Source organism: Rhopilema esculentum, chromosome 16 (assembly GCF_057945365.1).
Source record: "Rhopilema esculentum isolate cy_ngs chromosome 16, ASM5794536v1, whole genome shotgun sequence".
NCBI lineage: Eukaryota > Metazoa > Cnidaria > Scyphozoa > Rhizostomeae > Rhizostomatidae > Rhopilema > Rhopilema esculentum.
The window spans coordinates 10550190-10562169 of record NC_142830.1 but is presented as its reverse complement, the minus strand read 5'-3'; the positions used below and the strand labels follow the sequence as shown (position 1 = coordinate 10562169).

Genomic DNA, 11980 nt, shown 5'->3' with positions numbered 1-11980 from the left:
CCTAAAGAAACTTGTCAATATCATATTTTTTTTAACTTTATGCAATTATATGTAGATGTTATTGGAGGTGTAAAATCATTTGCCAAGAGAAAATTATATCTTATAGGTAGAATTATATTACATATCTTGATTGTAGAATGATTGCCATAACAAAGTCAAAAACTCACCAAGAACCTCGTCAAGCTCGGATACCCCGAAATCCTGGATGACTGGTGTCACTTTGACTATTTCGTAGACAGTCTCGTCTGTACTAGCATCTAGATAAGTGGCAAAGAGGTTTGACAAAAGTTAGATGACTAAAAAAGTTTATTTCACAAAGAATGAAGAAGTACAATCAGCCAGCATTGAAGATTTTGGATTAAAATGAATGCAAATTATATTGTCAACTTTCTTTTCGTTGGATTTTTCCTCATTTTGCGTTCTTCTAATACTCCGTCACTTCTCGATGCACAATGTTTGACCTCTTCAGTCACAAAATATTCCATACCTTAGAAAATTGCACTTCGTGAAATCAAGAAATTCCGTCGAATTAGTAAAAGATTATCGAACAAAGACATATTTAAGCAACATTTATAAAAAACATGATGGCGTCTGCAAGGTTGCCTTCTATCGCCCATCTTTCTTACTAAGAACAGGGTAAAATTCTAAATATCGATTGTAAGCGATCGTCTAGTTTGAAATTCTAAAAAGCAGCCAGAATGAAATGATAAAAGATTATTTGAAAAAAAGCAAAATATATTACTTTTCCTTTGGCGAATATGAAAACCATTGGCTGTAATTCGTCGGTCTACGAGATACCTAAAATACGAAGGTGGTTTTTGCTGATACTGAAAGAATATAAAGATACAACATGTCGAGAAATGCTCGCTGTGGAGCGATACATGGCGTTTATGGAATAGTTTAAATTCGAAGTGCGATAATTCAACTCCATAATTATTAGTGCATCAAATGTTTCCCTCTACAATTATCCGCGATTAGATTTGTAACTCAAACTTTCGGTAAATCGAATAAACTTCGTTTTCCCTTTGAAAGATTGAATCATCGAACGTTTATTGTAGATTTAAATATAAGATAAAAATATAAACATAATTGACTTTAACTTTTGCCAACAATCTACAGAATGAATAATTTTTTTCTTTCAATTACTAGAATAATACAATTTATGAAATTCAAAACCAGAAATGACGTATTTTTATCCAAGTTCTTTTCAAAGAAAAGAAAGGTAGAAATTCTGGAAGACAACTCAATTATTCGTAGTATTTGGAAGTGTCTGCTGGAAAAACCCTACAAGAAACAGCTTTAAAAATGTAAAATGTTCTAAATAGATTCTACCTTCCAGTGTCTGGAGGGATGCTTTCAAACCGAAGACTTCGAAGCTTTTCAAAATTTTTCAACCTAAGTGAAAGCAATCAATTTTTCATATTTCAGATTTGGCAAATACATTATCTCCTACCAATTGGAAGTTAATCATACTCTGATAATCTGTTTACATTCAATATATATGCGAAGAATGACTTGGATCAGGAAATATTGAAAAAAATTGAATAACCGTAGATGATAAATTTACATTAAAACTGGATAATCATCATAAAATTGGTACGCAGTGAAAAACTTCAAAAATCAATTCGGTGCTTTAAGGTGGATTTAGCAATGAAATATGAAACAATAAAAGAATGAATGAATGAATGAATGAATGAATGAATGAATGGATGAATGAATGAATGAATGAATGAATGAATGGATGGATGAATGAATGAATGAATGAATGAATGAATGAATGAATGAATGCAATGAATGAATGAATGGATGAATGGATGAATGGATGAATGAACGAATAAACATAGTCCAAACACAACAACATAGAACAATTAAAACATAGAGCAAAACGATGACTAAAGCCCTGATAAACATATAATTACTTCTGCCAAGGCATAATAATACAAAAAACCAGAAGATTGGCAAAGAGACAGCTTGATGAAGAATTGACCTCATAACTTGTACCCAGTATCAAGAAGAAACTTTCCTAACACTCTAGCACTCTAAATTTTCTCCTCTTAATCAAAAAAGTCTTACGATTAAAATGATAATTATGCAGGATTAAGATATTCTCAACAGGAATGGCATAGGTATCATTAATCCTTACCAAGTCTGCAATGGCATAGGTACCAAGTCTGTAAAAAGAAGTACAGAGCTTTCAACAAACCTTTGATCTAAGGGTATTGTGCAAGAGATTGTTGGCAAGACGTGCTTCCTTACCAATTCTCGGTAGACCAAATCTTCGCGAGCCCTTGAAGAAAAAAAATTCACGAATAGTTAACAATAAAGACAAAAGTCGTTTAAAACTTTTTTTCTAAAATTGCTATATAAAAGTAAAGGTTTGACATTGAGGGCAGAAAATTGTTTCATCGACACCATTGTTGATGTCTCTATTTTCAGTCTTTTTGTCTGGCGTTATGAACAGGACAGCAATGCATTACTATTTGTGCTTTGGTGCAGAGCAATTTTTGCCAACAATTGAAAACAGCTGCCTTACAATACTTGGCTAGAAACAGCTGAAAAACAGGAATAGCTACCAGTGCGTGTGGAAAATAAGACTTTTGAAGAAAATTGGGATTTAAAATGAAGAATATATCAGTAACTTTTTGATTTCTGGCATAGAGTTGTAGCATTCTCATTTGAAAGGGAGTTCCTTTTTATGTTTCTATTTTAACAAAAAAACTCAACTCAGCGATAGCCAACGATGTTATGGTTTTCAACATCTGTTGAAAAGCTGTATTTTTCTCTCGATTCTCAGGGCAGAGACAAGGAGAGAACCTTTGATGACGTTAAACATTTATATATTTGCACTATTTACTTCAAGCTTTTATATCGACTATCAGCTTACTTTTACTATTTTATATTTCCGCGTGAGTTACTCTCCACCACTCCACAGGCCTACGCCAGGGAGTGGACGTCTCTTTACACTAAGACCTGTTTCTAGAAGCTCCTTCTCGTAACTAACAATAATTCATGTTATCGGATCTATTATGCCCATATATGTGTGTTTTCGTTAATACCTGATATGGCATGATGACCTTGGCCTATGACCTTTCACGTGTTTGCATTGTTTCCTATACGAGGGTAGCTGGACTGTCCTTAACAGAAGTCTATTCGTGCAAAAAGACTTCAAATGATGATCTGAAGTCTCCCATAATGGCGACCAGCCGTGGTTGGTACTGTGCTTTCAAAATTGTGGAAATGTTTCTATCATTAGGTGTACTGATGCTTCGTATACTTTAGAAATGACTGGAGAGATCGCCTTGCTTTCTTATCAAACTATGAGTAAGTAAAAAAATACCTAAACGGATTGAAGAAGAACATCTTCCCATCTTGACCGATAATCCACGAATTCCATGGGCTTATTTTCCCAATGACACTAATATTCTTTGATGCTTCGTGGTTCGCGCAATCTTCACTATAAAAAGAATTCAATTGGCGTACAGAGAAACAACAAGAACATAAGTAAAGACAAATTTTAGTCCTTATTATCATTATCACACTTTACGTCTTAATTTAACTACATTATCATCATCATAACTTCATTTCGTTTTAATTTAATCAAGAATATAGTCGCATTCGAAGTAGTCAAAATAAAAATTGCTTTGTTTTGGAATGATTGCATAAAAAAACTGAAAACTTTTGTATTAGCCAAATCCAAAGACGCACAGCAAAATTTAAACAGATGAGCAAGTACTGCAAAACAAATATCAAGTTTGCAGCTGCACTTTGAGACATAAAATCGTTTGATTTCAACTTTGATTACCTTTCTGACAGCTCGTCCTCCTCAAAGTGTTTTCGAATGTCATGCAGTTTAAACGATAAATTGTAATCTTCAGCACGGGAGACATTTCTCATTGAAGCAGACTTATTTTGTCCAAGGTTCATTTTACTCTGCACCTAATGATAGAGAGAACTTTCGTTGTAGCACAAAACATGCAAAAAGGCTAGTTCGAATTAATTCCTTTCCAAGTAGTTTACTGACAATATTAACCTTTCATATTATGTAAGTAGGGGATTGCAATATATTCGGTTAAGGTAGTTTTTAAAGCTGGGCAGGGGGGTACTCCAAATAAGGCTGGGCAAGGAGGTCAGTCGGTTTCAGGGTCTTGTCAAATGGCTTCCAAACGGCCCAATTTAGATAATAACACTACCAGTTGGGAATATTTTAAGAAGTTGCTTCCTCATGGGAGGTATTTCTGATTGATTGCTGAGTTTAGATTTCGACTTACTACGAAAAATGAACAAGACTTTATCTTCCCGAATCAACGACAGTAAATGCGTAGCGAAGGAATTAGTCAAGTAAATGCAGAGCGAGAACTAAAAAATGTGATTGGTTTTTGTGCTACCAGTTAGGAAGGGGTATGAGTTCTCGCAAAAAATTACTGTGTAAAAAAGGGGCCTCTTTGTCCCTGACTGGAACTGGGTTATAAAAGGAGGTAATTTCGGTGTATGTATAAAAAATTCAAATTATTTGTTGTCAACTGAATATGTATTTCGGGATGAGCAATAAAAAATTAAACAGAGACATAAGTAAGAGCGAGAGAGAATGCAAATTCAAAAAATATTCAAGAACGAAAACAGAATCAAATCGCAGCAACCTACGCTCATAGACATTTTGGGGCCAAGTATCTTCTTCGGAGCTTTCTTATGCGGTTGTAGGATTATAAATGGCTGCAAAATATAATATAAAATAATAATATAGTTACTTATATCAGGTAGCCCTGTCAGCAACAATAGTACTAATATCAATAAGAGCCCTGCTACTCTGATAAATGTAAGTTTTAAAAATCTTAGAAGTAACCTTCTCAAAATTTTGAATCATCTTTTTTGTTTCTTTAAGTAAACATGAACAATTTCTGCACAGTTTGCATGGCATGTCACAACACAGAATTCTATGGTCATAACATATTCATAATTATAATCTTGAAAATATTTTTTTCTAGCTGAAAACTTAATTTATAAATATTCAAATGAGAAACAAAGCTGTATGATTGAATGTATGTATTTTACCTCTACCGGTGCTCCATTGCTGTCATTTATACTTGTGCCTCTGCTCCAACTGTCAAGTGATATCTGCTTCAGTCTAGACGCTGAAATTGTGTTATCTTCTTGTAGCAAAATATCAATTTTTTACGCTATCTGGTATTCATTCGTAAATAAATAAATTAGATATAATTTAAGTCTAGTTTCTCATATAACAAGTGTCAAAAAGCAAGAACCACTCATTTCCAACCAAAATATTTACTCAACGCAACCGGAGAACGGGTGGAAAAATTTGGTAGCGAATATTATTGGCGCAACTGAAAGATTTCTGGTAATCAGATCCACATCCAAGACAAAAGGACGACAAGAAGGCCATTGACATGAACAGTATAGTGCAGATAAGTTCAAATTTACTAAAAGAAAAGGAGCAGACCTAGTTTCTTTAATCAAGCTTGCGAGGTGATATAAAAAGATGAAGTTATCAAGTGCCCAGTTGACCTCTCTATAAGCATGGTTGTTTTTAGCAAGATCTTTTTTTCTAAAACTCCAAAAAAGTCAAGTTACTGACGTCCGTAATGTGGGTAAATAGGGTAAAGGACATTGTACAGGCTACAACTCACAAATTATGAATCTGATCAGAACATTTGTTGACAAGTCACCTAAATTACAATCTTAAGAAGGAGCAGTCGAAGCGTCAGTATCTTAGTAAAACAACCATTAAAGCTCCACCATCGCAAACAGTGACCCAGATTAAAAAAAACATCAATGTTTTACCTTGGGAAGAATTGACTAGAGGCTCATCATCAAAAATGCATTCATCTTCATCCACACTAAAGAACTCATCTAAATCACTTCCAGGGCCTCCTTCTTTCTGTAAAGCATGGCTATTCCCAGTTAATTTCTTCCTTGATGCTTCTTCTTTCCTAGAAGTTTCTCTTGAACCAAACAAAGGGATTGATTGATTACGAACAGTCATTGATTCATCACTATGATTTCCTAAAGTGTCTGATAATTCAGAGAATAATGACAAAGATGTGTCAATATCGCTGCAATTAGATTGGACATTTGAATTCGTGTTTGTATCATGATTACGCGATGACATGCTGTTTTCTTTTACAAAATTTCTGATGTTTTTATCACACATCTTATTAGCCTCGACCTCTTTGGTTTTTTGACGGTCATCCTTATCATCCTCTGTTAACTCGTCACTCCTTTCACATTCAGGATTTCTATCTAAATTTCCAATTTGCAGAACATCAGCTGGAAAATCTTTCGATAATTCAAATAAACTTCTTTCTGAGTTGGGTATTTCTGGTGTCGTTGGGAAATAGTTCTCTATCAAAGGATCGGATACTTCTGCGGAAAATGAAGGGGAATGGCTTCCTGATTCGGCGATTTCCTGAGTTCTCTTGATCGTCCCATCACTTTGATCCTCCAATGCCACGCAATCACCATCAGAACTGTGAAATTAAAAATTTGCAATAATTTCAAATCAAAAATCGTGGTATTATAAAATGACATTTGTGATTAGAAAAAGGGTGAAAAAGGAAAGAACTAAGTGCTTTTTCAATCGGCGTTAATCAAGTTTTCATCAAAATTTACATTTAAAAAAATGTTATATGATCGCTAACAAAGCTCTCTAAATATAAGATCACAGTTCCCCTGTACACCTTGGTTTTGTCACATTATTTCTATTTCAAAAATTCTTTCTTTACTGTCCCAAGAACCGGCAAATTCTGTGTTTGTTATACGGGACTTTTTTACCGGACCGGTATAAGACTAAATTTGACAATCCCCTAGGCATAGAGGAAACTTTTTTAATTCGAATAAAAATTTGCTTGTGTTTGTTGCTGTCCACATTCAGGGTATAAATTACTTGGTGTAATGACAGCTTGACAAGATTTCATTCAGGGGCGTGGCTACGGTGGCTGTAGGGGGATGTAAGGGGGCATTACATCTCTTATGCAAAGAAATTTCATTGTAAAAACGTAAAGCTTTTTTGCCATTTAGGGGTGCTTCGTCGGCCAACTTTCAGATACGTCGGCAAAGAAAAGATGGCTCACCCACTTTTTCGGCAAATGGGAAGCCCTCTATTCGGGGCACATCTCTTGTGCAAAAAGGTAGCGACGGTCCTTATTTCATTCGACCTTGCAAAATCCTTCTTTAACCAAATCTTTCTCAGACTGACCATTCATCCTATTTTCTTTTATGTTGACGAAAGTCTCGAGCTGTAGCATTTAATTTTCCCAGCAATTTACACGGAATAGAGTATGCCAATGTCATTTAGAATAGAGAGTGGTGGAAAATCAGCGTTGTTGTACAACGAATTTTGTCTCGTATTCATGTTTAATAATTTATGATCATCGCTTCTTGATGGTCGTCGAAAAATTAGAGCAGTTTAGTACGAAAGATTTGTCGCAGTTGCCGCGAATGTGAGAGAGTTGAAAGTGATTAATCCACCTTTTATAATAAATTCAGAGGAATTAACGTTAGTTAGCCATGCCTGCTTCTTGGTTATTCGAACAACACCACTGTGCTTTATGCCTTGACAAACATGTTTGTCTAGTCGATGATTGAATTAATGATCGAGAAAAGGCTAAAAAAATTTAATTAACGCCAAAATCTGAAGGTTTAAGAGAAACACACTTTGCTCCAGCTGCTGGCCAAAGGGGACGCATTAGAAGCTAGAAAAATATCAGAACCTGATGAGAATTTAAAGCAGGTATAATCGAGCTAAAAACGTGGGCATGAGTGGTAAACTTTAATTGTGCTTTTTCGTGAAAATAACGTTGCAGTAAAAGCTAATCTAACCCTCTTCCTGACATATAAAGTTAACCCAGTCTTGATTCGAATCAAACTAAATATATCTTGATGTGACTCATAAAAATTTCTATTCGTGAACATACTATATTTTCCTGCACGAAAAAATACCATGGCCTAGCACAAAACTTATGAATTTCTTAATATGTCTAAAAGCGAGAGACTTAAAAGATATTTCATGAAAATATGCAAAAAATTATTGATTAATGTAACAAAATTTATCAAATGAATTAGAACGTAATCCCACCAATTTTTGTTTTCGCAGTCGCTGATGTTCGTAATTGGTTTACAGTCTTCAAATATCGATCGAATCGTCTTCTTGATAATGTCGATAACCTCTTCCTGCATTTTTCAATTGATGTAAGTAAATAAACACAAATCAAGACCAGTTTATTCCTTATAGAAAAATAGTTTATAAAAGGTGCACAGGAAATTGCAGAAGCAAAAGAAATTAATTATTTTTAAAAAGACCTCAAAGGTCAAATTAAACTTCCTTCAGATAAAAGAGATTCATAAGCGATAAGATGGGCTGAAAGGCAAATGTGTGAATTACTATAATTCTAGAGTAAATATAATTCAATAATTTTGCATTAATTGTTTAGGAAAACAAAGAAACTTCGCAAATAATATTTTATCTCTAAGATTATTCCCTGGCTTTAAAACCATATATTTTTGAATAAAATTTTATATCTATACAAAAATTGTACATGCTTGCTCCTATACACATCTGTTCTACTTTAAAACATCATTTATTCAAGAAGCTGAACTTTGAAATGCACATATAAAACATACAAAAAAGGGTACTTGCCAAGTTTTCCAAAAGAACCAGAGATTTATTTGGCTCCATGTTGACATCAACATTTTCGTAAGGTACAGTAATTGCCATGAACACAGTCGGATATCTATTGGATACTGCAGCATTGAATTCAAGATATGTTGCTTTAATAACCTAGAAACTCAAACAAGTTAGCATAGAGTTAGTACTGTGATGCTTCAAATCATTACCAGTTTTTATCAAAAGGTCTCCTTGTCTCATGACCTGAATTTAAAACAATAACTGCAAGGTAGAACACATATTTTTCTTTATTGGACAGGTCCCACCAGAAAATTATTCTGGTTTATGACTCTATAATTTCTTAAAAGTGGAAGCATAGATTTTTCAATTTATTTCACCTGTTACTAAAAATTCTCAAAAGCAAAAAATTGTTTTTGAAAGCTAATCAGGGGAATTTTAGCTTAGCGTCTTGGTTGCTAAGGATACAGGCAAAACTGATTAAATCTGTTTCCCCTTTCTGTTATTTTCTCTAAGGATTTGTTCTAATCGATGCTAGACAGCATGCCCAGGGTAACCTTTATCCAAAAAGTAGGATATAAGAATGGGGCCAAAAGAAGTAAACAATCAAAAAGCAAGAAAAATGTGGGTCCTCCAACAAGCATATTTGAATAGTTTACAAAAGGTCACCCTGCTCATAAAACCAAGAGATTTCACATGTATCTTTCAAAACTATTTCATATTACAATATGAGTCCAAAGTACATTAATGACTTATTTGAAAAACCAAACAAAAGATATATATGATCTTAGAAACCATAAAACCATTAAGTATGGAAAGCATTGAGGTACCTAGGAACTCTTGTATGGACTGAACTGAATGAAAGAGAAAGGGCTAGTTCAAATATTGATAACTTCCTCAACTGTTTTAGACAAAAGGACCTTGAGGCTTTACTTAAAGACAAATTATGCAATGAACATTGTAGGCTCTGCAACTTTTCTTGAATTTTCACTTTGATATATTATTTCTAATAGATTAAGTTTTCTTTTTTATAGACTGTATGTCAATAGTGTCCAGAATTAGCAGAAATGCTAAATCACCTGACACTGTAATAAAGTTGTTAGTTATAAGCTATAACTTGTTGTAATCAAATGGTGCTTGTAAGTAGATGTATGTATCTTTTACATAGTTGCATGTAACTTGTATGTAGTTTTATGTAGATTGTATGTTGTTTTATGTACATTATATGGAGTTTAAAAGTTGATGTCCTTTGCCTTATGTAGTGGTATGTAGCTTGCATGTGGCATTACATAGCTTGTACATAGCCTGAAAGAGGATGTACATTGTTTTACAAATCGTGTCACAGCTGTCTGAGCTTCTAAGTCGCTTGTATGTAGTTGCTTATGCAAAACATAATAGAAAATGAAGTATACAATTAGATAAAACATACAAACCTGGCTAATGGTTTTGATCTCTACCAGCCTCTCATTAACAAAGACAAATGTACGGTCATTTGAAGCCCTGAACAAAGTCTCCACACAATCCTTTCTTGGCAGAAGAAATCTTATTGTGATATTTCCACTCTTATCTTCAACAGTTCCTTCTTTCATTTGGCCAAAACAAGCAGTGCCAAAAACAGAAATAAAAGAATCTTTAGTTGTTTGATGTTTTGATTTTTGCCATATAATGGATTTATTGTGTTTCAGAACAACTCTCAATTCTGGTCTAATCAAACCATATGAAATGAGCAGGTGCTCAATTTTCTTCAACTCTTCTTTGTTTTTTCTAACACAGCTATAAAATTGCCTTCTGACTGGAAGGTTTTTAAAAAGATTTTCAGCTATCATGTTCACGCCATTTTCTCTTGAACAAGGCCTAGTCTTGATAATACTGCCATTAGAATCAAGAAAAAACATCTTGCCAATCTGCTGATTCCCTGTTTTGGTTGAAAATGATAAATTGCTCACAGTAGCTAATGAATGGAGAGCTTCACCCCTAAAACCAAGTGTTGACAATGTTCTCAAACCAATATCATCTACCAGCTTTGAGGTATAATGGGGCTTTGCAACAAATTCTTCATCACCAACTGCAATTCCACAGCCATTATCTAGCACCTCAATTCTTCCAAGACCAAAGTTTTCCTTCAAAGGCAAAGATATATTGAACCTTTAAGCCCAAAATCATACACTGTATCAACCTAACACATATTATAGCAATCAGAGTCCATCCCTTCACTTTTAGCAAGGTTTATTTACTCTAACAATACTATAAAATAATAATGAAATGAAATGAACGTAGGTAAGATATGTTCAATTTTAAATGAAGGCATGTTTAACGCGACCCAAAATTCAGAGCATAGGGTCTTTTTCGCTTTCAGGAATATTAAAAAAGACGTGCATATTTCAGACGTGCATATTAAAAAAGACGCCCGTCGATGTTGAAAAGAAATGAAGAAACTCTGATACCCAATAATAGAGAGTCGTCAGGGTGAATCTTCAGGCTATATTACTGCATTTGCGCTCATCATAATCTACAATATTGGAATTATGCTTACCAATCTCACTTCAATATTAGTTGATCCAGCATCGATTGAGTTTTCGACAAGTTCTTTAACAGCAGAATAAACTGATGTTATAACCTGCGTGCTCGATATGAGCTGTATCGTCTCCTTGGACAACTTTTTCATGCTGGTAATGTTATGACCTCAACATTTAGGCCTACATATTCTTGGAACGGTATACAATTTCTTCCCGCCAAATTAGCGAGCCTCTTTTTCATTCATGACTGTGCCGTGCAATGCCGGGTTCAAATTGGTTCCAATCAGAAAAAATTGACAGAATCCCTAATTGTAGACAAAGGCGAATCTTAAAAGTGACAAAGGCGAAGGAAGAAGAATAACGTTGATTCTCCAGAATAAATTTTTTGCTATTTGCCTATTTTGTTTTATGCGCTAATGATGAGGGTATATTTCTCTCATTAAGAATTAGACTTTGAATGTTCTAGTAGAAATTTGAGTCTTGTTATGAGAAAGATCAAGGTATCTAATTTCAGGGTATCTAAAACATTATCTAAGTGTTCGTTGCTTATTTCGGGAAGTTTTGATTATATTTAAGAGGAAGAGGAAGGGAGGACATTGGCGAACGAGGCATATATCTGTTTAATTTAAGGCTTTGAATAGACTGTAATAAACATTTCAATTTCTTAAGCCCTTTTAGTTTCAATCCTGATTCTTTATTGCAGCACTATTTGAAAAATTTGTGTTGGAAAACTGACTGACTTTTGAAGCACATATGGACACGGTCTGAACTGGTCACTGAATGAGTTTGCTAATGCAATAATCTCACTCAATGGGATGGCACACTTTAG

General features: G+C 34.3%; 1 protein-coding gene across 1 annotated transcript; it reads right to left on the bottom strand.

The window, feature by feature from the left end:
• Window positions 1-173: 173 nt before the first annotated feature.
• LOC135682866 (uncharacterized) lies at window positions 174-11359 on the bottom strand. Its single transcript, XM_089113301.1, has 13 exons — window positions 11169-11359; window positions 10069-10755; window positions 8647-8791; window positions 8090-8180; window positions 5797-6482; window positions 5050-5147; window positions 4642-4710; window positions 3803-3936; window positions 3338-3454; window positions 2257-2287; window positions 1333-1395; window positions 743-798; window positions 174-257 (listed from the first exon to the last, which is right to left on the bottom strand). Exons 1-11 carry the CDS (start codon window positions 11298-11300, stop codon window positions 1381-1383), a joined length of 2205 nt encoding a protein of 734 aa, XP_088969427.1. The 5' UTR covers window positions 11301-11359; the 3' UTR covers window positions 174-257; window positions 743-798; window positions 1333-1380.
• Between the last annotated feature and the right edge of the window lie 621 nt (window positions 11360-11980).